The 22,314-nt window shown below is 37.5% G+C and overlaps 1 protein-coding gene across 4 annotated transcripts; it reads right to left on the bottom strand.

Moving 5' to 3' along the window:
- Nucleotides 1–980: 980 nt before the first annotated feature.
- Nucleotides 981–21,167, bottom strand: LARP7 (La ribonucleoprotein 7, transcriptional regulator). Of its 4 annotated transcripts, XM_032224472.1 has the most exons (15): nt 20,839–21,134; nt 20,523–20,562; nt 20,040–20,190; nt 17,859–18,074; nt 17,009–17,109; nt 16,838–16,921; nt 15,047–15,211; nt 14,063–14,171; nt 13,228–13,584; nt 12,218–12,356; nt 10,474–10,631; nt 8,515–8,636; nt 5,173–5,332; nt 3,533–3,624; nt 981–1,094 (listed from the first exon to the last, which is right to left on the bottom strand). In XM_032224472.1, the coding sequence occupies exons 3-15, from the start codon at nt 20,080–20,082 to the stop codon at nt 1,014–1,016; spliced, it is 1,827 nt and encodes a 608-aa protein (XP_032080363.1). In that variant the 5' UTR covers nt 20,083–20,190; nt 20,523–20,562; nt 20,839–21,134; the 3' UTR covers nt 981–1,013. The 4 variants fall into 4 exon arrangements, with proteins under 4 accessions (XP_032080363.1, XP_032080365.1, XP_032080364.1 ...); XM_032224474.1 differs by lacking the exon at nt 20,040–20,190 and having other exon boundaries at nt 20,839–20,875; XM_032224473.1 differs by lacking the exons at nt 20,040–20,190; nt 20,523–20,562 and having other exon boundaries at nt 20,839–21,167.
- Between the last annotated feature and the right edge of the window lie 1,147 nt (nt 21,168–22,314).

Genomic DNA, 22,314 nt, shown 5'->3' with positions numbered 1-22,314 from the left:
CTTTTTCTTTCAGCTTTAAGAGAAACTGGACCATATCTATACCTTTCTGATAAATTCTCATATCTCATACCAGATAAGAAAGGTGAAATCCAAGCCATTCGAACTGAGTCCAGGAAGATGGTACTTTGGCAATATGGCAAAATTCCAATCTTGTTTCAGTGTGTTTGAAAATATTTTCCAAATATTTGACAAATGATGCTGATTATGTCATTCATATCTATAAATGATCCTATCATAGGTAGTATATGAGGACATGCATATACCACTGGAAAAGTAAAGGTATACATCTATGGGTTGGAGCTGGAAAAAAAGATTTCCTTCTTCTCCACAAGAAAGAGGATAGAATGGTGTTTTATGCAATTTCTCTTTTGTATATTTCTTGTGATTGAACAAAGCTGCTCTAGAGGACTGGAGGAAAATTTGTGAAAGCTGACTAACAGGCTGTAAGAATTACTAAACATTCTTTGCTTACTATGAAGTAAAGATTCATAGGCTCCTTTATTGTATACCAATACTGAAGAATTATTTTGGGTTACAAACAGAAAATAATTGTGTTAAACTCATGTTTCTTAATCTATAGCAAGCAACTCTGATACTGCAAATGGAATAAAACTGATGTACAACTTAATTTTGATTCCATTTACAGTTTAAGTCTTCTTTAATGGAGTACACAACCTGTGTCACTAATTTCCCATCTCCCCCCTCATCAGAAAGCAAGACAACTTTCCATTTTAAGAAGACCTTTAGAATGAATTTTAGGATGTCTCATTCCTATTTATTTTAAGAAACAAATATTTCAGTTTTTTATTTCATTCTTACAACAGCTTATAAAAATTTTTGTGCAAACATACACACAGGAGTTTGTTCAATGTATTCTTTCCAAACAGACTTGAGTGGTATTCTCTTCTATCAAATTCAGGACAATCTCATTTGTCTGCTTGTATTATGAAACAATGAGATACTTTATCATGTTTGTTTCCTCTCTTTATAAGCATTTCATGTAAGTCGTAAATTTACTCATCCTCAGAGAAACGTATATGCTTGCTTATCTCTTGAGTCTTTGCCAGTCTCATTTTTTCAGCTTTTGCTATTAGCTATAAAAGAAAACATATATTGTATTACTATTTTAATTCAGAAAATATGAACATTATCCATAAACTATCATTTGAAACAAAAAAAACATTAAAATAAAAAACTTTATTTGGGAAAGAACAGCCCTGAACAATCTGTAGAAAATTTTAATTTTCTTGATTCTAAACAGTCATAGCTTACTTTTGGCAATGTTATGCATTTGACACTACTGCTCTTCATATGTACCTCCAACTTAACAAATCCTTTAAAAGTTGGCTACTTAATCATTAATTTTATCCTCAAATATTTTTTTTAAAGATTTGCAGAAACTTTGTGGGTAATATAGACTTACCAAATGAGAAAACCTTAGTAAGCAACATGATGGAATGAGGATTCAAATTTGGTTTATTTGGTCCCAATTAGTCTACCCCAGTTTAGAATACTTTATTTGGCAAAGTGAGTTCAGACGCACAAGGAATTTGTCTCCGGTGCAGGAGGTTTAATCTTAGCAACTTCCACAAGGACTGAGGAATTCTGGATGGTGTAGTCTCAAACATTTTTTTTAACAGAAGAGTTAGGATTGACTTTTGGAGCCAGGTTATCCCCTGTTTTATACACAATCCATAATATTTTTAAAATAATTCCTAATTCTGACTAACATTAGAAGTCTCAATAATTCTATTGCTAACCATGACTTCAGGTGCCCACAATGCTTAGTGATGGCAATCCCTGCAGTACCCGTTGCTGTTGTGGCCTGCCAGCAGCCAGCAGAGCTGGTGGAAGACTCAAGACAGTGAGGAGGTTGGGCAGGAACATGGGCCAGTCCTGGAGTCTGGGGCAGGGTCTGATGAGTGCTCTGCGTCGGAGGCAGAGATGGGGCCGGGGCCATCTAACAGTTATCAGCTGCCTTCAGAGTTGGATATCAGTGGGGCAGAAGAACAGCTGGAGTCTATTCCCAATGTGCACATGCACAGAACTGCCAGGAGAAGGGAACAGCTAAAAAACAAGGGCCGACTCAGGAGTAAAGGCACGGGTGGATGATGAATGGTCCCTCCCATAGGGAATAAAGAGGAGAGAAAGGGGAGGGGAGTTTGCAGGAGACAATTAGTTTAATTCATTAGGGTGAAGATCTGTTCCTGACTTGTCAAGTAATTGTTGCTACAACTTATTGGAAGATATTGGCCTGGCAGCTCTCCAAGCCTGATAAAGGTCTGTAGTTGTGAAATCTCTTGAAAGTCTGTTTGCTGGGATCTTGCTGGAGAGGAAATCCCCTTAACCTGAATAAAAGAGGTTTTATCGGGATGAGAAGTCTGCTTCATGATCTTGGGAAGCCTAGGTCAGAACAGTTGCTATTGTTAAGTGAGGTTCAGGGATCATTAAGCATGGACCTCTTTGTAACTTTCTGCCACTTCCAATAACTAAAGACAGTGGTGAAGGCAATTTGTAAGCAGGCTACCCAGCAAGTAAGTAGCTGCTATCACGTAGGAGATGGTATGTGGGTGGCTGAGAAAATGTACCATGAGTGCAATGAGGGTTGGGAAGGAGGACAGTTGGGTAGGCACAATGTGAACATGAGGTTCAGAGAGAGTGCACAAGAATTACTAGATATGTGTGGTTTTCACACAGTGGGGGTGCAGGGAGGTTATGCAAATGGACAGGAAGATGTGGGTTGCACACAGTGTGAGTGTGATGGGGGTGGCTTCTGGATGGGTGATGGTACTGGTGCAATCTGTGATCTTCACTGCCAGGTTAATCATTGACTTTGCTTATGGAAGCCAACAGGAAGGTTGCAAATGGCAAATCACATTGTAACTATGTTGTAACTGCAAGCTGATTACCATATTGGTATCATATGACTGCAAGGGTGGTGGTATGGCCAGAACCTGGAGGACTGGCTGTAAAAAATAGTTGGCAACAAGGAATACCTGTATTAATATTGGGCTGGTTAATACTGCTTTTTAGCCAAGATTCTTTTACCTTGATATTGTCAATTTAGTTTTGGATAATTGAATACCAATTCCCTTGTCCTGCTTAATGACCAAACTAAAGATTTTTGTTTCAGTTATTGGACTGCTGTTAGTATAGTTTTTCCTGTATTCCTCAAACAGTTTCAACAAAAAGAAGTCTTGAGATATGTTGGAGACTAACATATGCTTTTACAGCCGAATGTGATGATGGAAAATCCGAGCAGTAACAAATTTGTTTGCCTTTGAGATGGCACATAATTTTATTACAGAACATTGAACTATCTTAAAAACTTAAAGCTACTTTATATTGATCAATAGTTCTAGCAGTGCTAGACAGATCAATTATGTTTAGCTCAGAAGGGTTTATTCTGACTGGCATTAGGTCTCAAAAGTCTCAGTGCAACTGAAATTGTGAATCTTCCATTGAAAGAATGAAACCTGAGATTATATTAACATCTGTGTATGAATTAGAAGTTCCAGATAATTGGTCTTACTTTTTCTGTGCCCCGCTTCTTTTCTCTAGGTTGATTCAGTTTAGCTTGTCGGTCCACCAAGATCTTCTGCCAGTATCTTTGTTCATGATCACCTTAATACAAATACGTTGAACCAAAGTACACAATTTTACTTAACATGCCGTGTCAATACAGTATTATTCTTACATTAGAAAGATGGTCTTATCACACCCATAACAATAAAGAAATATGCACACATGAATAATAGGACTAAACCATGGTGGGAGACATGGGCAGAAAGCATGTTAATCCAAAAGCACATAAAATCCTATGCATAAGTGGTATTCCTGATAAACCCATTTTTAAATCTCTAAGCACACAAGATCATTAGACATGAGAAGTAAAACTGTCATGTACTGCCACTTCCCCCATTTATTTCTACTTGGGTGAAAGTGACTGACATCTGCAATTTTATGAGAGAAAACACTGCAATTCTTTTTAAGTTATACAATATCTTTCTTTCTTTCTTTCTTTCTTTCTTTCTGTTTTGTACTGCTGATTCTGTTTGATTCTACTGCATGAATAATTAAAATTATTTTTAGTAGGAGCTCTTAGTATAAATATTGCCCTAAAATCCTATCAAAAAGAGTGGAGGAAGAGGAGAAGAGCAAATATAAGAATTCAAAACCTGTTTCTGATTTTACATTCATTGAAATATGACTTAGAGGAAGTGAGATAAAATACAGTACATATTGTGCATAAATTTGAAAAGTCACAATTAAAAAAATAAATGAAATCTCTAATTATTTTAGTCCCTTCCATCAGAGATCATTTATTGAATGACCCCATTTTTACACACTTACTAACAATTACTATGAGCTAAAAATTAAAAGCAAGCAGGGAAAAATAGGACTTGAATTTTTACTTGTTTTATAATAATTTCAAAGGTCGGAGAATAAACTATGAGGGAATTCATCAGCATTCTTAATAAGCTCACCTGTTTATATACTACTAAACTGCTCTCCATCATCCTACTTTAAAAGGGTATATAGGTAGTCCTCAACTTATGACCACAATTGAGCACAAAATTTATGTTGCTAACAGAGACATGTTAAGTGAATTTTGTCTCATTTTACAACCTTTCTTGCCCCAGTTAAGTGAATCACTGCAGTTGATAAATTAGTTGTTAAGTGAATCTGGCTTCCCCATTGACTTTGCTTGTCAGAAGGTCACAAAAGGTGACTACATGACCTTCAGGGACAGCAATGGTCATAAATATGGGCTCAGTTGCCAAGTATCTGAATTTTGATCATGTGACCATGGGGATGCTGCAAAGGTTGTAACTGTGAAAAATGGTCATAGGTTACTTTTTTCAGTGCTGTTGTAACTTTGAATGGTCACTAAATGAATTGTTGTAAGTCAAGGACTATCAGTATCTAACAATTGGCATTCCAGACAAATTGTAATCCCTATTAACAGAGACTCTCTTTTTAACAAAGGGAAATAGATGGTTTAAGTTCCAGACACAAACATAAAAGTAATAACAATTAGATTAGGGGGAAAAAATTCTGGGGAAAAAAATACCAGAATATCCAAAGTCATAAATTTAAAAAATGTAAAAGTATTCCCAAAATTGATATAACCTGTGCACACCATATAAATGTAAAATGTATAAATCTCACCTGTAAGGATCTCAAGTTTCCAGTTGTTCTTTGTCTGCAGATCTTTATGCGAGTTTATTAAAAGTTGTGCATCTCCAGGTGTTTTAACCCGTACATGACATTCTGTATCTCCTTCCAGCAGGTCAACATAAGCAACATCAGCGAGTGTTGTTAGCATGTCCTATGATGAAATGGATGCACCACAGTAGATACGTTATATTACAATATCTTCTTAACTTATGTACTTGTTAAAAAGAGAGGGGAAGGAAAACAACAATGTTTTTTAATCACACACTGGAGAACAAAAAATGAACAAATAAAAAAGTAAATAAGCAAATGCTGCAAATTTAGCAAAATATAATTGACTGCAATACGACAATGCTCAAGGAATGAGTTAGAATTCAATTTATATCTTTATGAAATACCGTATTTTTCGGAGTATAAGACGCACCCTTTTCCGCCCCAAAAGAAAATTTGGGTGCGTCTTATACACCAAATATAGCCTTGCCCACCCACTGGCCCTCACCTTTTGGCCTCTGCCTCCCAGCAATTACCTCCTTGCAGCAAACAGGAAAAATGGGGCTTGCAGAGGCTATGGCAATCTCTGCAGTCTGAAACAGCTGATCATCCGGAGGCTCCTGCTGAAATTGAAATTACACGTGAAACTTGCTGTTTGCTGCAAGGAGGCAAATTGGTGGGAGGCAGAACCAGTTTTTTTCCCCTTCTAATCGGGCTAAATTGAAACAGGCTGTTTGCTGCAAGAAGGTAAGTCAATAACTATAAATGCCTATATAATGTTCAAATTATTAGACATATTTTTAAAAGACTGCTTTATTATTGTTCTAGACAACTTAACAAAATAAAGAAGCTTTTTAAAATAAATGCTTGATCTGAAGAGGCCCAGTACTATTGTATCTTCTTTTAAATAGCAGAGAATAATGTATACTTCCAGAAATCCATATCAATTTTAACAGCATCTGTACAAGTATGGTCTGAAATGTAACATCAGAAACAGTGTATATCATCTGTACTGTTTGCTGTAATGAGGCAAATTGCTGGGAGGCAGAGGCAGATTTTTTCCCCTTTTGTTTTCCAAAAGGAAGGTGCATCTTATACTTTGGAGCATCTTATACTCCGAAAAATATATGTTTACCCCCTTCGCTCCATTTCTACCTCTCTCGTATGTACAGTGTTGTAGCTCTTTAAAATCCAATTGATTAGGACACAGATTTTCAAGATATACAGTTCTAATCAAGGTCTGGCATGAAAGATCAGAGCTACATGTTACATTCCAGTCAAACTGATTTGTTGGTCATGCCTATGCACAGGAATCTAATGTCAAGGTTTCGACTAATGAACCCAAACAATTCAGCACTACAAGACTTTCAGTTTTCTCAAATAACTGCTTTATTAAGTACATCATTTCGGCATCGATGAAAATAAAACCAGCTCTAAATAATTCCTGCAGTTTCTGTATAATTAAAGACATGATAATGCCTTCCCTCACTGTCACAGATCACACTGTCCAAGTAGGTGTTCTGGCATCTCCTTGGCATCCCTCAGACTCTGGCCAGCACCTGTTGAGATGACCTTGGTTCCCATGGGATGATCTGTTATCGATGTCTGGTCTGACATTCCAGATCTCTCCCCTACCCCCAATCAGTGACGTGCAGTGATTGATTGATTGATTGATTACATTTATATGCCGCCCTTTTCCCCGAAGGGGACTCAGGGCGGCTCACAATTCAATCAGGGAAGGAGGTACAGACAGAAGGATAAAAAAGACGAGACATAACAATACAAAATTTAAAAACACACAACAACCATACCATTTGAGAAGGGGGGCAAAAACTCTTTAGCCCCAGGCCCGTCGAGGTTTATGGCTGGTGAGGCACTGACATAGTGATGGGTTTCAAATTTTTTTAGACTTGTGGACTTCAGCTCCCAGAATTCCACAGCCAGACATGCTCAGTTCCGATTTAAAGCGACAGCATTTGTTTTTCTCCTTTGCGAAATAAGTTTCCTTCTTTCTTTTTCTTCTCCCTTCCCCTCCTTCCTCCCTCTCTCAAACACACACACACAAACACACAAGTTGGATTGGACTATCTCTCCTAACCCCTTCCCTCTCTCACTCAAACAAACTCTCTCTCAAACAAACACACACACACACACACACACACACACAGGTTGGATTGGAGAGAGTCAGGGAGACCACAGGAGGAGGCAGGAAGCCAGTCAAAGAGCCATACTGGAGCACACACACTTTCCCCCAGCCCCAGAAGGATCCAGCCCAGCTTCACTGATTACAGGTTTGAAAAAATAATGTGGCTCTGCCTGCAATCAAACTACACTTGGGGAGGACAAGCCAGCCAGGGTCCTTCCCTCCAGCCTTTGCCCAAAGCACCGCACCAGGAGGATGAAGTTTGAATTCCTTCCCCTCCCTCCCACCCACACATACCTTTTCCAGCTGTTTCAGAGAGGATTTCAACTCTGCTCTTGCCTGGGTCCTCTGAAGAAACCCCAAACGAGCGCCCTCTACTATGAAGCAGGAGAACTGTGTGCCTCTCCTACGTCAGGAATTTTTAGGCTTTTAACCTTTGCTTAACTCTGCTCGAGTGATCATAAAGCCTAAAGTCAGACTAGATGAGGCATGCAATTCTCCAGTAGAGGAGGCTTTTTTAAACAGTTAAGCAGAGTCATCCATGGTGAGGCATTATATGTTAGTAATTGCATATTTGAGATACGGATCACTTAAAAATATACTTTGTCTTCATAGACACATATTAGATCTGACAATGAAGATATCATAGAAAAAAATTCAGATGCAAACTTATATTGAAATTTAACCTCTTCATTAAAAGTTACAAACCAATCTGTACTACCGATGGAATACTCATTAGAACAGAAAATATTTTCAATGTAAGATTCCAGCTACAATGTTAAACAGATTTATAATACATTAACAAATATAACAAAAGGCATATGTGCTAGGATTCAGTGTTAGACATCAGGAGCAATCTTTTCTCAAATCACAAAAGAAAATTAATTCGCCTCTAGAGAAATAACGACAAATGATGACTTAAAAATAATGCACTTGTACAGGCAAGCAACTCTTTTATAGCTAAGTAATTGAATTCTTTTTTAAAAAAATGAACTCTACTTCTTCAGTTAAATACCGGTAATCCAGAATTAAAGATTATTTAAATCATGTGCATGACTATAGTAGCTGACAATCAGAATTTATACAAAGTCATAATCATAGTCCTCTCTCCAGGAGATAGTTCATAAATGTGAAAAATAAATAAATAAAATAGATATTCCAAGAAAAACATAATTACTTCCCTAAGAGCACTAAAACATTACCTTGATGTGCTTCCTGCCCGGCAGTGGATCAGTATCAAGGATTTTCACAATCACTCCACTCTCAAATTGGGGTCCCATTGGATGAATCTTCTCAGCAGGAGCTAAATCATTGTTGCTGATACCTATTAATTCAAAAAAGAAGAACATTAATGAAAATTCTTAATTTGGTCTTGCAATAAATAAATGTATTTCATATATGGAATGGAATAGTATTGTTAGACTTAAGTACTTTTTTTTGTTACGGTTTGCCATACACAGATTACTGTTGGTAGTGGCAAAACCTAACACTTAATACTTCAAAAGAATTCCAAATGCTACTATGAAAGAGACAGACAGACAGACAGACAGAGGACTTATGAACACATGCTCAATCTAAGAAGCTGTTTTCATTATCAAAACGCAGCTCCAGGTTCTTTCATCTACCACTCATTCTCATGAGACATTCAAACTAACTTAATCAATGGGGGGAATATTTTAATTTATATTATTACTAGGATTCAACAAACTAAAGACATATTGTAAATAATAAACTGTCAATCCTACTTAAAGGAAAGTGCAGACAAAACTGAATACTTTCCAGATGGTGTCAATAGAGCTTAAAAATTGTCACTTGTTTCTAATTATTTTTATTGAGGCACAGGTAACACTCGGCTAATTGATTACAAAACATGTATAAGCATTGCAGACAAATATTGTCAACTATAGTTTAGCAGTATTTGTTTGAACAGAAAGGAACTCATGCAAAACATCAGTATCTCCTACTGTCTTCCCGAACATTTACAAATGCACTAGAATGTTATTTTATGTTGATCATTCTAGACTGTTCAATAGGAATTTTGCTTTTAAAAATGTTAAAGCCATGTGATAACTAAAGCAAGATTTAAGGGGAGTGGACAATACCAGGCCATAAAATAGTCAACATTGACTGATGCCCACCGGTTGTGGTAGATTACAATGGATTCCATTCCTCACCAGTAGAGCCACTGGAACACGCCCCCCCCCTTTGAAAGTACATGAAATCTTTCCTGTTATATCAGCAAATGCCATGATTTTCTATTTTATTCATTTAATTCATATGCCACCAATCGAGGGACTTCGGGTGGCTTATATAAAAAAAACCCAAATACAAAAACATTAAAATATTTCAAACATCAAAAGAAAAATTGAGTAAACAAGGAACCAATATAAAAGCAGGATGGAAGTGGGATTCCTCTTCCCGGTCCTTCGGGGTGGCATTCCTCCAGAGGGGCCTCAAGCCAACCAGCAGGGCAAGGTGTTGAGTCCCTTTTGGAAGCCAAGAGGGCAAGAGCAGATCTCACCTCCAGCAAAGGTGGAGATTGCACTGGTTGATTTTCTATGTAATGTGAACATCCTTTGTCAGAAGGTCCTAAAATGAACAAGTAGTCCAAGTCCAAAATCTATCTTCACGTCTGTGTTATTTTATTAAAATAAACCAATTTTGTAATATAATTTTAAAATTACAGTATTTTTCGGAGTATAAGACGCACCATGATTTTGAAGAGGTAATTTTTTTAAAAAAAAGTTTTTTCACTCTGCATGCCTCCCAAACCCTCTGCACTCTGCATGCCTCCCCTAGTTTTTTGCACAAAAGGGGGGGGGCATGCAGAGCTTTGGGAGGCTTGTAGAGTGCTCCTGGGGGGAAGGGGGGGCAGAAACCACCTATTTTCTGCTCTTTTTTGCTCTCCCCAGACCCCAGGAGCACTTTGCAAGCCTCCCAAACCCTCTGCATGTCTATTTTTGCAAAGAGGGTGGGCTTTTGGTAGATCAAAAATGCTGCATTCAGTGTATAAGACGCATCCAGATTTTCACCCTCTTTTTTGGGGGGAAAAGGTGTGTCATACTCTGAAAAATACGGTAAGTTCGTATGTTTCTCAATTTTTCTTAAACTGTAAGATGGTCCCTAAAAAAGAATCACAAGACATTCACAATTATGTTTACATTTGCCATTTCTTGTTGCAGAGTCGTCTGCCGTGCAGACATCTGTTTCCATTGTTCCAAGAGGCACAGTGTTTGCTTTGGTCATTGCTTTTTTCAGGGATGACATGCTGGCTTTCTGTAGGGTCAAATACTCTCGCTTCAGATGCATCCATTCATTCCTACAGAATGGAGATTGAAAAAATGGTAACACAAAAGTTGAAAGTGATGGGAAACAAAACGCTAACTGTGAAAAGAATACAATTTATTTTGTATACAGGATGAAAGGTTCCTATTTCTCAATAAGTAATAATTGGTTCTATGATGATTTAAAAGAAAGAGAGGCTAAAGCACTTATTCATACCAAAGGTATATATAAGACTTTTTGAAGTTCGTTTATCTGAAGAGACCTGAATTTACTTAAAGCTTATATACTTGAGAAAACTGATGTATTTATCAGAAAATAATTACATAATTATTTTCAATTTGTTTCTAAAATACTAAAAAAAAAATGTAATTCAGTTTCTAGAGCATCACCTAATATCCATTAGTTGCTAAGCCTGGCATCTCTTTCTAGAGATGCCAGGCTAGATATATTTTGGACTGACCTTAAAACCACAAGCAACTGTGTGTATTTTATGTTTCTACACAAAGGGTAATTATCCATTAAAAGTTTAAGAAAACTGAAATACTGGATATTCACTCATCTTAGCGATCACTAGATCAAAGCTAGAATACATGTAGTCCTTATTCAAAAATTGCTATAGTCCTGAACAAGTAATTCTTATGATAGGTCCTTGAAGTGCTGGACATCCCAGCACCCCCGCACTCACCTGATCACAATCTGGGCACTTGGCAACTGGTTCGCACTTAAGATGACTGCAGTGTCCCACAGTCACATAATTGCAATTTGGAAACTTCTCTGCTGGCTTCCCATGACCAAAACCAAAACCAATCACTCTGGTAAGACACTTACACTTTCTCCCATCTAGCAAAGCTACCCATATTTCAGCTCCACTTGCACCATGCTTGTTTCCTCATTTCCACCTGGCAGAGGTCTCCAGCCCCCCATGCTTTACCTGCCTATCAACCTGTTTATGAGACACCTGGGATATGCTAAACAACTCACAAGCCTCCTTAACGATGGGGGAATTGCTAGGATTGCCGCCACTAAGCGATCCCAATTGCTATGCCTAACCTATAGTCCATTTTTTATTTGCTAGTATTGATTAAAGAACAAATAAGTGATTTCTGGATTACAGGTATTTTCCAGACTGAAAAAATATCTTTCAAGTAGGGATTACTGAGCTATATTTTATTTAATATAATTGATTTTCTTTTCTTGTAACACAGTGTATTGCACAAGACACAATTTGCAGAAGAAAAATTTATATTTACACTATCAAGTTCTCCTTGGCTATCAAAATACTTTCTTAATTTACATTTAAAAATCAAATGAGTACTTTACAGTAGTTAAAATGAAAAAAGTTCAATAAAAATAGATTACTGTACAAATATATGAGAAATTTTATGGGACAGGAACTACAGGAATAACTGGTGCAGGTTAAATGCTTACGTTAAATGCCATCTACAACACTATCATTTTAAAAATCATTAATTCAATCAGAAAAAAACATTAATTAATTAACAAGTCTTTAACCCTTATTATTCCATCTTCCTGGTCAACAAGGTAGGCAAACATACTATTATTTCATCAGAAACAGTAAAAATACTAGCTGGCAAACAAATTGCATATATTTTAACATACTTTGAGAGAACTCTCAGTGGAATAACTTCTTCTCCCATTTTATGTCTCTCTTTATGTTTCTTCTTGTGTTTTCTTTTAGACTTTGAAAGAGAGGTTTCTTTCTTATCACCAATCTCTCTCTCTTCTTCAGTAGAAATTTCTAAATAAAAATGGGTTAAAGTTACTATAAACAGCTTGCAAGAAGTTCAGGTCAATGTATTTGGTTCTCTCATGTGCAATATAATTCTACATTGTAGGGGAACTGATTAAGGTTACCCGATGATTTTCATGACTGAGCTTTAGTTTCTCCAACCCAAAGTGATGCCCTCAAACTGGCAATTTGATTAGTTTTAAGATACATTTGGCATCATTCTCCACTACACAGCAGTAAAATACTCTTTTTAAATCTCACATTAAATTTCTAGCCTAATGCAAACATCTTGAAAACATCATGTATGTATTTGGAAATAGAGAATTGCAAATATGTACCGATTAATAAAACTTTTTAAGCTAACACTTTAGATCACATAATGGAATTTTCTGAATATTTCCTTTTCCCTATTCATCCTATCCACTAGATCAGGGCTGTCAAACTCTCGGCCCACCGGCTGGATGTGTCACACACTTGCCACGCCTGGTTTAGTGAGGGGAAAAAAGCCCCAATACATCATGTGATGATGCCATGACAATGGGAGTTTGACACCCCTGCACTAGATACATAAAACACATTGCTGTACATGGATATGAAAACATTCAGCATTTGGACCACTATCAGAACGATATCAGAGATGTCAGGTAACAATGGATCCAACCTATAAATTATACCTGAAAAAATTAACAAAATTATTTTATTTTTCCTACTTTCATCATTCCAAGAAAGAGTCATAACAAAAATAGGATTTTCTTTCCTTTTTTCAAGCTGGAACAAATTTTCATTCACTTTCACAAAAGCATCAGTATCACTAGAATTTTCCCCCCAACCCTGTTAATGATTAGAAAATCAGTAGGAAAAATTAGAAATATAAAACTACCTTTGGAATCCTCCAGCCCTGCTGATTGCTCCTTTGCAGACTGAACATTATCTTTCAGAGAAATTTTCTTTACTTTCACAACTGACATCTCTCCATCATCAGAGCGATTCCGTTTCCTCTTTCCTGATCTAGTTTCTCCTAGGCTGAAGCTTTGTGTTTTATCAAGTTTCTTCTTTTCTTTCTTTGAAGAGTGTCGCTGGATTTCTGATAATTCTGTTTCAGAACTCTCTGATATTGTCCTATGACTTTTGGTGCATTCTGTAGAACTGGCCATGTATACATCTTTTGCTCCAGTATTTGATTGGCTGTTTTCCTTCTTTGTTTTAGATTTTTTCTTTTTCTTCTTCTTTTTTTCTTCTACGCAAAATAAGAAAATTTGTCTCAATAGTCTGAATAAATTTATGTTTTTCCCCTCTTTGATTCCAAAGAGTCTACAGAGGTGTTTGTGGCTATTTATTAATTAAATTTATTTGCCATCCATCAGCAACTAAACAGTATAATAAACATTAAAATCATCACATATAAAATAATGGAACAGAAAAAATAAAATCATGAATGCAAGATGGGAAAAGAAGCAGCCAGGTATACGAAGGGGAAGAGTGGGATTAGCTTTTAATTAGTCAACCACCTCCAGTGTGAAACTCCCCCATTGAGACCCCAAACCATCTGGCAGAACCAGATTTTAAGGCTCTTACAAAAAGACAGGAAGGTGGGAGTCAATCTTATTTCAAAGGGCTAAATATTCCAATCTATTCCTATTAGTTTACTCCTACAAGTTTTCACAATTCCCCTGCTCAGTGAAGATTATAAAACTAAACATCAAGTTAATACTCACCAACTACGGTAGAATCACTTGTAGGTAATGCGGGAACAACTTTGTTTTTTACTGTTTTGGGAAACATACCAGGTTTTCTTGGTGCATCTTCTGGTGGGTTATTCAAGAACTAAAAATGCAAAAGTCAGATAATATGTTATATATTTAAACACATAATCTATGATGCAGTATATCTAGTCCTTGCTTAACGACCATTTGTTCAGCGACCACTTGAAATTATGATGGCGCTGAACAAAAAGAGCTACGACTATGTCTGAAGTTATGAAAGTCACAGTGCCACCATGGTCATTTAGCAGCATGTCTTCCCTTGCAATCACAAGGGTGCTTGAACTCCCTCCCTGCATCTAGACTGCCCTGCACAGCACCACTCAACCACAGCACCAGACCTACACCTGAAATAGAAGACTTTCAGCAATCTCAGTCAGCTGCCATCCCAGGTCATGACATCAGCCCTAACATCACCACTACCACACAAAAATACCAGTTGCATCTTTCCACAAGGCTCACCAGCTTTGGAAAATGACATGAATCCCCACCCCCGTCAGCCATCACTTCCAAGGATCTGCCATGTGTCACTTACCTTAGACATTTTTCTCTTTGCTACCAAAAGGTCTGCATAGCTTATCTTGTATAGCTCCTAGTTGTACCAGGTTTTTTTTCCTGAAGACAGGACATGCAGACCTCTTAACAACAGGAGAAAAGCACCAGAAGGATTGACAAACAAGTTCTGTAGTGCCAGTGCCTGGAAACTATTTTAACATTTTATGTTTTTAGAATTCTAAATGTTTAATTGATACAATTAAGACATTTTCAGTAGAGTACAATATCTTCCTTCAGGTAACAGATTTGTATTTTCAAGTTTTATTTCAGTGTTGAAAAATTCACATCGAAAAACTGAAAAGACTCACACTACATTACACTATAAAAGATTTTATAAAAACTTAATTAAAGACAAAGCAATGTTTTCAATTGCTTATAACTCACCTCTATAGCTTTTTCAGCTTGTTCTTTTGTTTCAAATTCCACAAATGCAAATCCCTTAGGGTCTTTGGAGGTCTTATAGCGAGGAATGCTGACGTAAACTACATTGCCACATTTTCCAAATACCCGTTCAATCCAACTATGATTGACATTTTTAGGAAGCAATTCCTACAGCAAAAGAGTTAGCAACAGACATAAAGATACATTATTATGTATGTATACACACAAAAAACACCAACTTTGTTTGCACATTTATGCATGGACCATTATACTAATACTTTAGTATACTTAATCAATTAAGTGATGTGCAAACCCAGAAGTGTCACAAATAAATATGGCATTGTTTATAGCCAATTTTGGCAGAGAAATACATTCACACACATATAGGAATGCTCAGTAGTAGGGTGGCTGCAATGGTTTATGATTTTATATTTCATATAAGTAATCCTTTGTCCTATGCTCACACAAAAAACCAAGTAAAAAGTTGGGAATTATCTTTATTAATTCAACTAAATGCCATAAAATATGCACATTAAATATTTCTAAAGAAACTATAATATTTCTTGATGCAAAGAAATTTGCCTACTTCCCTATACTATCCCGTAAATGTACACCCATGAACTATTAAAGTGCCTGAATCTATTTAAATCTATAATTGACTTAGCTAGATGGTTGCAACTGAAGGTCTTCTAGAATGGGTTGCAGTTTCTCATTCAGGTATAAAAAATTGGAAATAGGAAAAAAAAAAGACTACAAAAAGTCAGAGGAGACAACAGTTCCAGTAAACAGTACTATAACAATTCAGTGGAAGAAAATAAGGTGAACTGGCTTAGTGGGATAGACTTGAAAAAAATAAATTAAGTAAGAAAAACATGAATATTCAATCTGGATATTCATAATTACATTTTAGAGAAAATTTAAATATGCAGGTGCATATTTAAAGGTGCCTTGACAAAACATCTAATTATTCCCCTGGCTCAGCTGATAAGGGTATGGCTAGTTGATGAGAGCTTGAAATAGATCTATACTAGTCTCCCTGTGAGACCTCGCTGAAACGTTGCCAAGACAATCTCAATCTTACACGGGAAAAGACCCGAACACAACAAGACCAGCATACCTACACCTGTGAAAATCTACGAAAACAAATGTGTGTGTGTGTGTGTGTGTGTGTAATTTAAATGCATATTTGGTAAAACATATTTATTAAAAGTCTAGGATGGGCAGGCAAAGCCAGCAAAATATATATAGTATAAAGCTGATATATCCAGTTAATAGTAACTATAGCTTAAATGTTTACATAATCTAATTAAAGTGAAGTTATAATGGCCAAATGGTTTTTTTTACAATTGTGCTAATGGTAGAAGCACCAGTTCTGATTTCATTCAATGGATTGACTGCTCTCTACCCCATTCTCATAGGATTAAGAAAAGGGTTTAAGAAAAGAGGAATCTTTCACCATGAATCTATTCTCTCATAAACTCTTATCCAATTGCCATTATCTACAGGAAAGAAATATCGTCCCCTCAGTACTCAGAAATTGAGGATTTTGCTTGAAAGGAGAGAGAAGGAGCTGGCAGACCAAGAATCTCCTGGCTTTTGCCGGACAACATTTTTAGTTGTATTAAAGAGAGCCAAAAACATTGTGCCAACTGGCTGAAGTTCTAAACAAGGGCATTTGGCTAGCAAAAGATGCTTTAAAATTCTACTTATACAAAACACATTGAAATACTTAATTGGCTGTTTCTAAGGAAATATTAAAAGTAAAAAAGTGAAAGAAAATAGGCACTATCTTACCACATATACAGTACGACTATCCACATCGTTTGGCTGATCACCCAAAGGTTGCCGTCTTCTGATCCTGATTCCTTCTAAATCCAACTATAAGGTATAAAATTAAATTAAAAATCTGTTCCAAATATTTCCTCTTTTTGGTCTTACAGAATAAAAAACAGATTTCATACTCACTTCTACAACAGATGAACTTTTAACTGCTCGTGCTATCAATTTTCTGTCAGTGGTTAATTTTTTCATTTTGTTGAAAGAAATCAGAAGTGATATGTCAACATCTAAAATTAAAAGAATTAAATTAGAGATTGTAACAGGATTTTGGGAATTGATTGAAAGACGAAATGCTTAATTTTTCTGATTGAACAAGAATTGAAATAGTTGGTTCTAATGAAATTTGAACTCTCGATGTTTAAGGGCAACTGATCAGTCATAAGCATGAGGTCACTATTGGGACTTTAAATAGTTTACTTTACTGAAACAAATAAGATATAGAGTAAAATAGTACAAAAATGTATACAATTACTTCCTTTTGGGAAAAAGCCCTGCATATTTAATTTTTACAATAAAGCCTATGTTTAATTTAAATCATAAATTACTCCATAATTGATTTTAAAGCTTCATTACAATATTCATTTCAGATAACTGTACATAAATGCAATGAAATTATCAGATGAGATTCCAAGAACGAATCCCATAAAAAGAATTCTACCACCATAAACACTTCCTATTTCTACAGCAAATGTCTTATATATGGTGTTCTATTATATGGATGAATTATTAAAAATACAAAAATTTAAATTAGTCAGAACAGCATAGGGCCAGTTGTTTCTAAATAAACTAAATCTGTAATTGATATAGATATTTGTAATAATATGCATAGGCAACAGGAACTATTTTTCAAGAATGTTTGTAAGCCAACGGGGAGTTACTGTGTTTGAATTGGATAGTTATAAAAATTTAATAAATAAATGAACTGTATTTCAGTAATAATGTATTTTTATTGCTGTTTAAAAACAAGCAGACTTACACCCATCTCTAGATTTTTCTATTTGTTCTCTGAGAAATTTGTCTTTGTGAAGATTAACATCACCAAACCAGAAGTCAACTTGTTTTGCTATATCTGAAAGCACTTGTTTAACTCTGGATCTTTTCTTTTTTTCTCGTTCCTTTCTCTGTTCAGTAGTTTCTTTCTCCATAATTTTGCTTCTTATATTTTCTATCTCCGTTCCTATTACACTGTCATCTGAAAATAAAGCATAATTATCATTTTCAACATAAATGCCTCTACTTTATACTTATCATATTTTTCGCACTATAAGATGCACCTAGTTTTTGGGAAGGAAAACAAGAAAAAAAAATCTGCCTCTAGCTCCCAGCAATTTGCCTTCTTGCAGCAAACAGCCTGGTCAGCTTCAGCACAGCCTTATTTACCATGAGCAGCTGATTGGTGGTTGGATTAGACTCCCAGAATACCACCTATCAACTGTTCCAGGCTGTGCAGATCGCCACCGCCCATCGCCACTGTCACCACCTCTGGATGCCCCATTTTTTGCCTCCGTGCATCCCATTTTGGGGCCTTCCTGCACCCCATTTTCGGCCTCCACGTCTCCAGTTTTTGGCCTGTTCCAGGCGGCAGGGATTGCCACGCTGCCTATTCCCACTGCCTGGAATGGGCTGAAAATGGGCCATGTAGAGGTCGAAAATGGGGTACATGGAGGCGGCGATAGAGGGAGGCAGCAATGGGTGGTGATGGGTGGTGGTGATCCCGTCAGCCTGGAAAAGCTGATAGGTGGTATTCCGAGAGCCTGATCCAACCACCAGTCAGCTGCTCGGGCTAAACCAGGCTGTGCTGAAGCTGATCAGGCTGTTTGCTGCAAGGAGGCAAATTGCTGGGAGGCAGAGGCCAAAGGGTGGGGGCCGGAGGGTGGGTAGGGTTTTGGTAAGATTTGCTCTATAAGATGCACAGACATTTCCACTCACTTTTTGGGGCAAGGGGAAGTTCGTCTTATACACTGAAAAATACAGTACATTGCACAATATGTTAATTAGCAAAGTAATTTTAAGAAGTGACTTTTTCTTAGAAAATATATGTAGAGAGGAGCAAAACTAGAGATGACTGCTCAGTGGGAAACAACAAAGGACTACTTTTGCAAATGTGAAGCTATAAAAAGAATAACAACTTGGAAATTTTCAGTAGTAATTTGCTATTCCACATTGCTCAGATCAACACTATAACTACATTTTATTTTATTTCTAAAATATAGTATTCTTTCAAGACAATAGGGCAATACACAGCAGAAAATGCATTTATTTACATTAGAAAACACAAGCAAAGAATGAAAAGCAGTTCTTGTCATATTTGCATATAAGAATCTGAGGAAGTATATAAATATTAAAAGAGTAACCTGATAGTCAAAAATAACCAGAGTTAATAGCACGTCCAATTCACACCTTCAACTCCTCTCTGACCTAACAACTCAGTCCCAAGTAAAATATAAAGTGATAGTCTTGTGCTATCAGAGGGGCTATTTCTGCCACATGCTTTATCATGAGAATTAAATATTCTTTTGGACAACTACAATCTTATAGCTAACACATTCTAAGTAGAGAAAAAGTGCTCTTCAACATCAGGAAAAGTTTAACTGTTACAAAAGAAAGTATTCCATGCAACAATCATTTTCACATCTCTTTGCAATGAGACTGATAGATATTTTATTTTAGAACCATATGCTAGCATATATACAAAATGCACTTCCTGCTGTGAGATGGCCATTCACAGCAATTAAGGATAGTGTCTTTCCAATTATAACACCAAAGGAAAACAACAACACCGTTCCCCAAGTGGGCAAACATACAGCCCTGATGCAACATTTATTAAGATCTTTTACTTTTCGATAATTGCGTATGCAGCTGACTACATAAATTAATGTATAAAATTCATCATCCAAAAGCTAAGTCTCTATTTCCACAATCTTTAAAAGTAATGATCCCTCAGGAACACTTTCAAGCACCCTCCCCAAAATACACTAGTAACTATTGGACATGGTGGCTCAGTGACTAAGACACTGAGCTTGTCGATCAGAAAGGTGGATGGTTCGAATCCCTAGCGCCACGTAAACAGAGTGAGCTCTCCCTTTACTTGTCCCAGCTTCTGCCAACCTAGCAGTTCGAAAGCATGTAAAAATGGAAATATAAAAATAGGAACCACCTTTGGTGGGAAGGTAACAGAGTTCTGTGCAGCGTTTAGTCATGTTAGCCACATGACCACAGAGATGTCTTCGGACAGCACTGGCTCTTCAGTACAAACTCCGCTAAAGCGGGAAGACGAGAAGTTGCCGGGAGCTATTGCCTCTCTCACCCTGAGCAAAGACAGGGCCGAGCTTTGAAGATTTTTATTCATATTTATTTATTTTAGTTTGTCAAACATATAAAAGATAACGGGTAGAAGTATAAACATAAATATGAACACAGTAAATGGCCACGAATAAAGGGAGACAATAGGACAGGGACGGTAAGGAAGTTCCCAAAGAAGCTGCAGAGCCCTGCCTCCTCTTGGGGGCTCCCCCAGAACTGATTGGGCTCTGCAGCCGGCGGAGGAGGCTTCGTGGTTGTGAGTGAGGGGAGCCACAATACAAACGTTTCCGGAGGACACTAAGCGAGGAGTGTCAAGTCTAAACCCCTAGGATCTCACCAGCTCTTCGGGTCGCCCTCGAACGGCACCACGAGCTGCCCTGAGGGAAAGCAGAGCACATCAGCGGCGGCGGCAGCAACCTTCACCCACCCCAGCTGCCCCCGTTGCAAGCGCGCCTCTACATAACGTCAGCCATCTCGACGGTTATAAGGGCCGTACAAGACCCCGCCCCTCCGGCTCATCCATGCCACTTGCCGATCTGCCCGCCCCCCTCTCATTCCTTCCCTTGAATCAGGTGCGCATGCGCGAGAGCGGCGAAGGCGTTAAGTATTTCCCTCCCCCCCCCCACACACAAATCACATACCCACATACCCACCTGCTCTCGAAAGGACCCGACGCTACGCCCCAAGATGAGGGCTTCAGAGCAAAGTCATAGTCTAAGCAAGGGTCTTCCTGCCTTTGGCAACGTTAAAACGTGTGGACTTCAACTCCTTTGCTGGCTGAGGAATTCTGGGAATTGAAGTCCACAAATCTTAAACGTTGCCAAAGGTTGGAAAACCCTGGTCTAAGCCGCTTGGAAGGCCCGATTCTCCGCCCCGCCCACAACTTTAGGTTTAAATGCTCGCGCGACACGGGGAGATCCCCGCTCTCCCTGGTTTTTATTGGCTGCCCGAAAGGCTGGCAAACCCCGCCAGGCGCAACCCAGAATCCATTTTATATGGCGGCGCATGGAAGATTCGTGGCCGTTTACGTTACGGATTCCGAGAGATAGAAAAAGTTTAAACGTGTGAGCATACGCGTGTCTATTCAGAAGAGTGATCCCCCCCCCCCGACAAATTCATTTTCAAACTTGGAGACTTTTATTTAGAATCGTGCTGGCTGAGGAATTCTGGGAGTTGAAGTCCACACCTTTTAAAGCGGTCAAGTTTGAAAAAAACTAAAAATCAATCGGCAACTAGAAGATGCTTTTAGCGTCGACCATACTAGAGCGTTGACTGTATATCGCTGGAAATTGGGATAGAATCCCGGTCAAAAAGACCAAAAGGTGCCTTTGGGCTAATCATTCTCTCAACCAAATTAACCTAACAGAGATATTGTGTGGGTAAAGTAGAAGAAGGAATATTAGGTATGTTCGCCTTGAACACATAATAAAGGCATAATAATAAACAGCATTTTCATCTACTTCATGGGTAAAAAATGCATCAATTGGTTGACAGAGGAATTATTAAGTCTGTCATCTGCATCTCCATAATTGTCTGATTTGGCTCTGCAACCAAACAAGACAAACATAGACTTCAGCGGATAATTAGAACTGCAGAAAAAAAACAACTGCTACCAACCTGCCTTCCATTAAGGACCTGTACCAAGGTCCTTAATAGGTACCAAGGTACCTATACTGTACCAAAAAGAGGGCTATGACGATATCTACAGACCCCTCACATCCTGGACATAAATTGTTTCAACTTCTGCCCTCAAAACAGGGCTCTGCACACCAGAACAACTAGACACAAGGACAGTTTTTTCCCGGCACCATCACTCTCATAAACAACTAATTCCCACAACACTCAATAATTTACTAAGAATGTATTACTATTATTCTTCTCTTCCTTCCTAGTATCTATCTCCACTTATGACTACAACCATGTTGCTTATATCTTTCAATTTATATTGTTTTTATTGTTTCCTAGTACAATTTGATAGCTTATTAGTAACCTTGACTATCACTAAGTGTTGTACCTTTTTATTCTTGATGAATGTATTTTGTTCACAGAGCATATTCACCAAAGACAAATTCCTTGTGTGTCTAATCACACTTGGCCAATAAAGAATTCTACTCTATTCTGTCTTGGAA

This window comes from Thamnophis elegans, chromosome 9 (assembly GCF_009769535.1).
Source record: "Thamnophis elegans isolate rThaEle1 chromosome 9, rThaEle1.pri, whole genome shotgun sequence".
Classification (NCBI taxonomy): Eukaryota; Metazoa; Chordata; class Lepidosauria; order Squamata; family Colubridae; genus Thamnophis; species Thamnophis elegans.
This window is presented reverse-complemented; position numbering and strand designations above follow the sequence as displayed.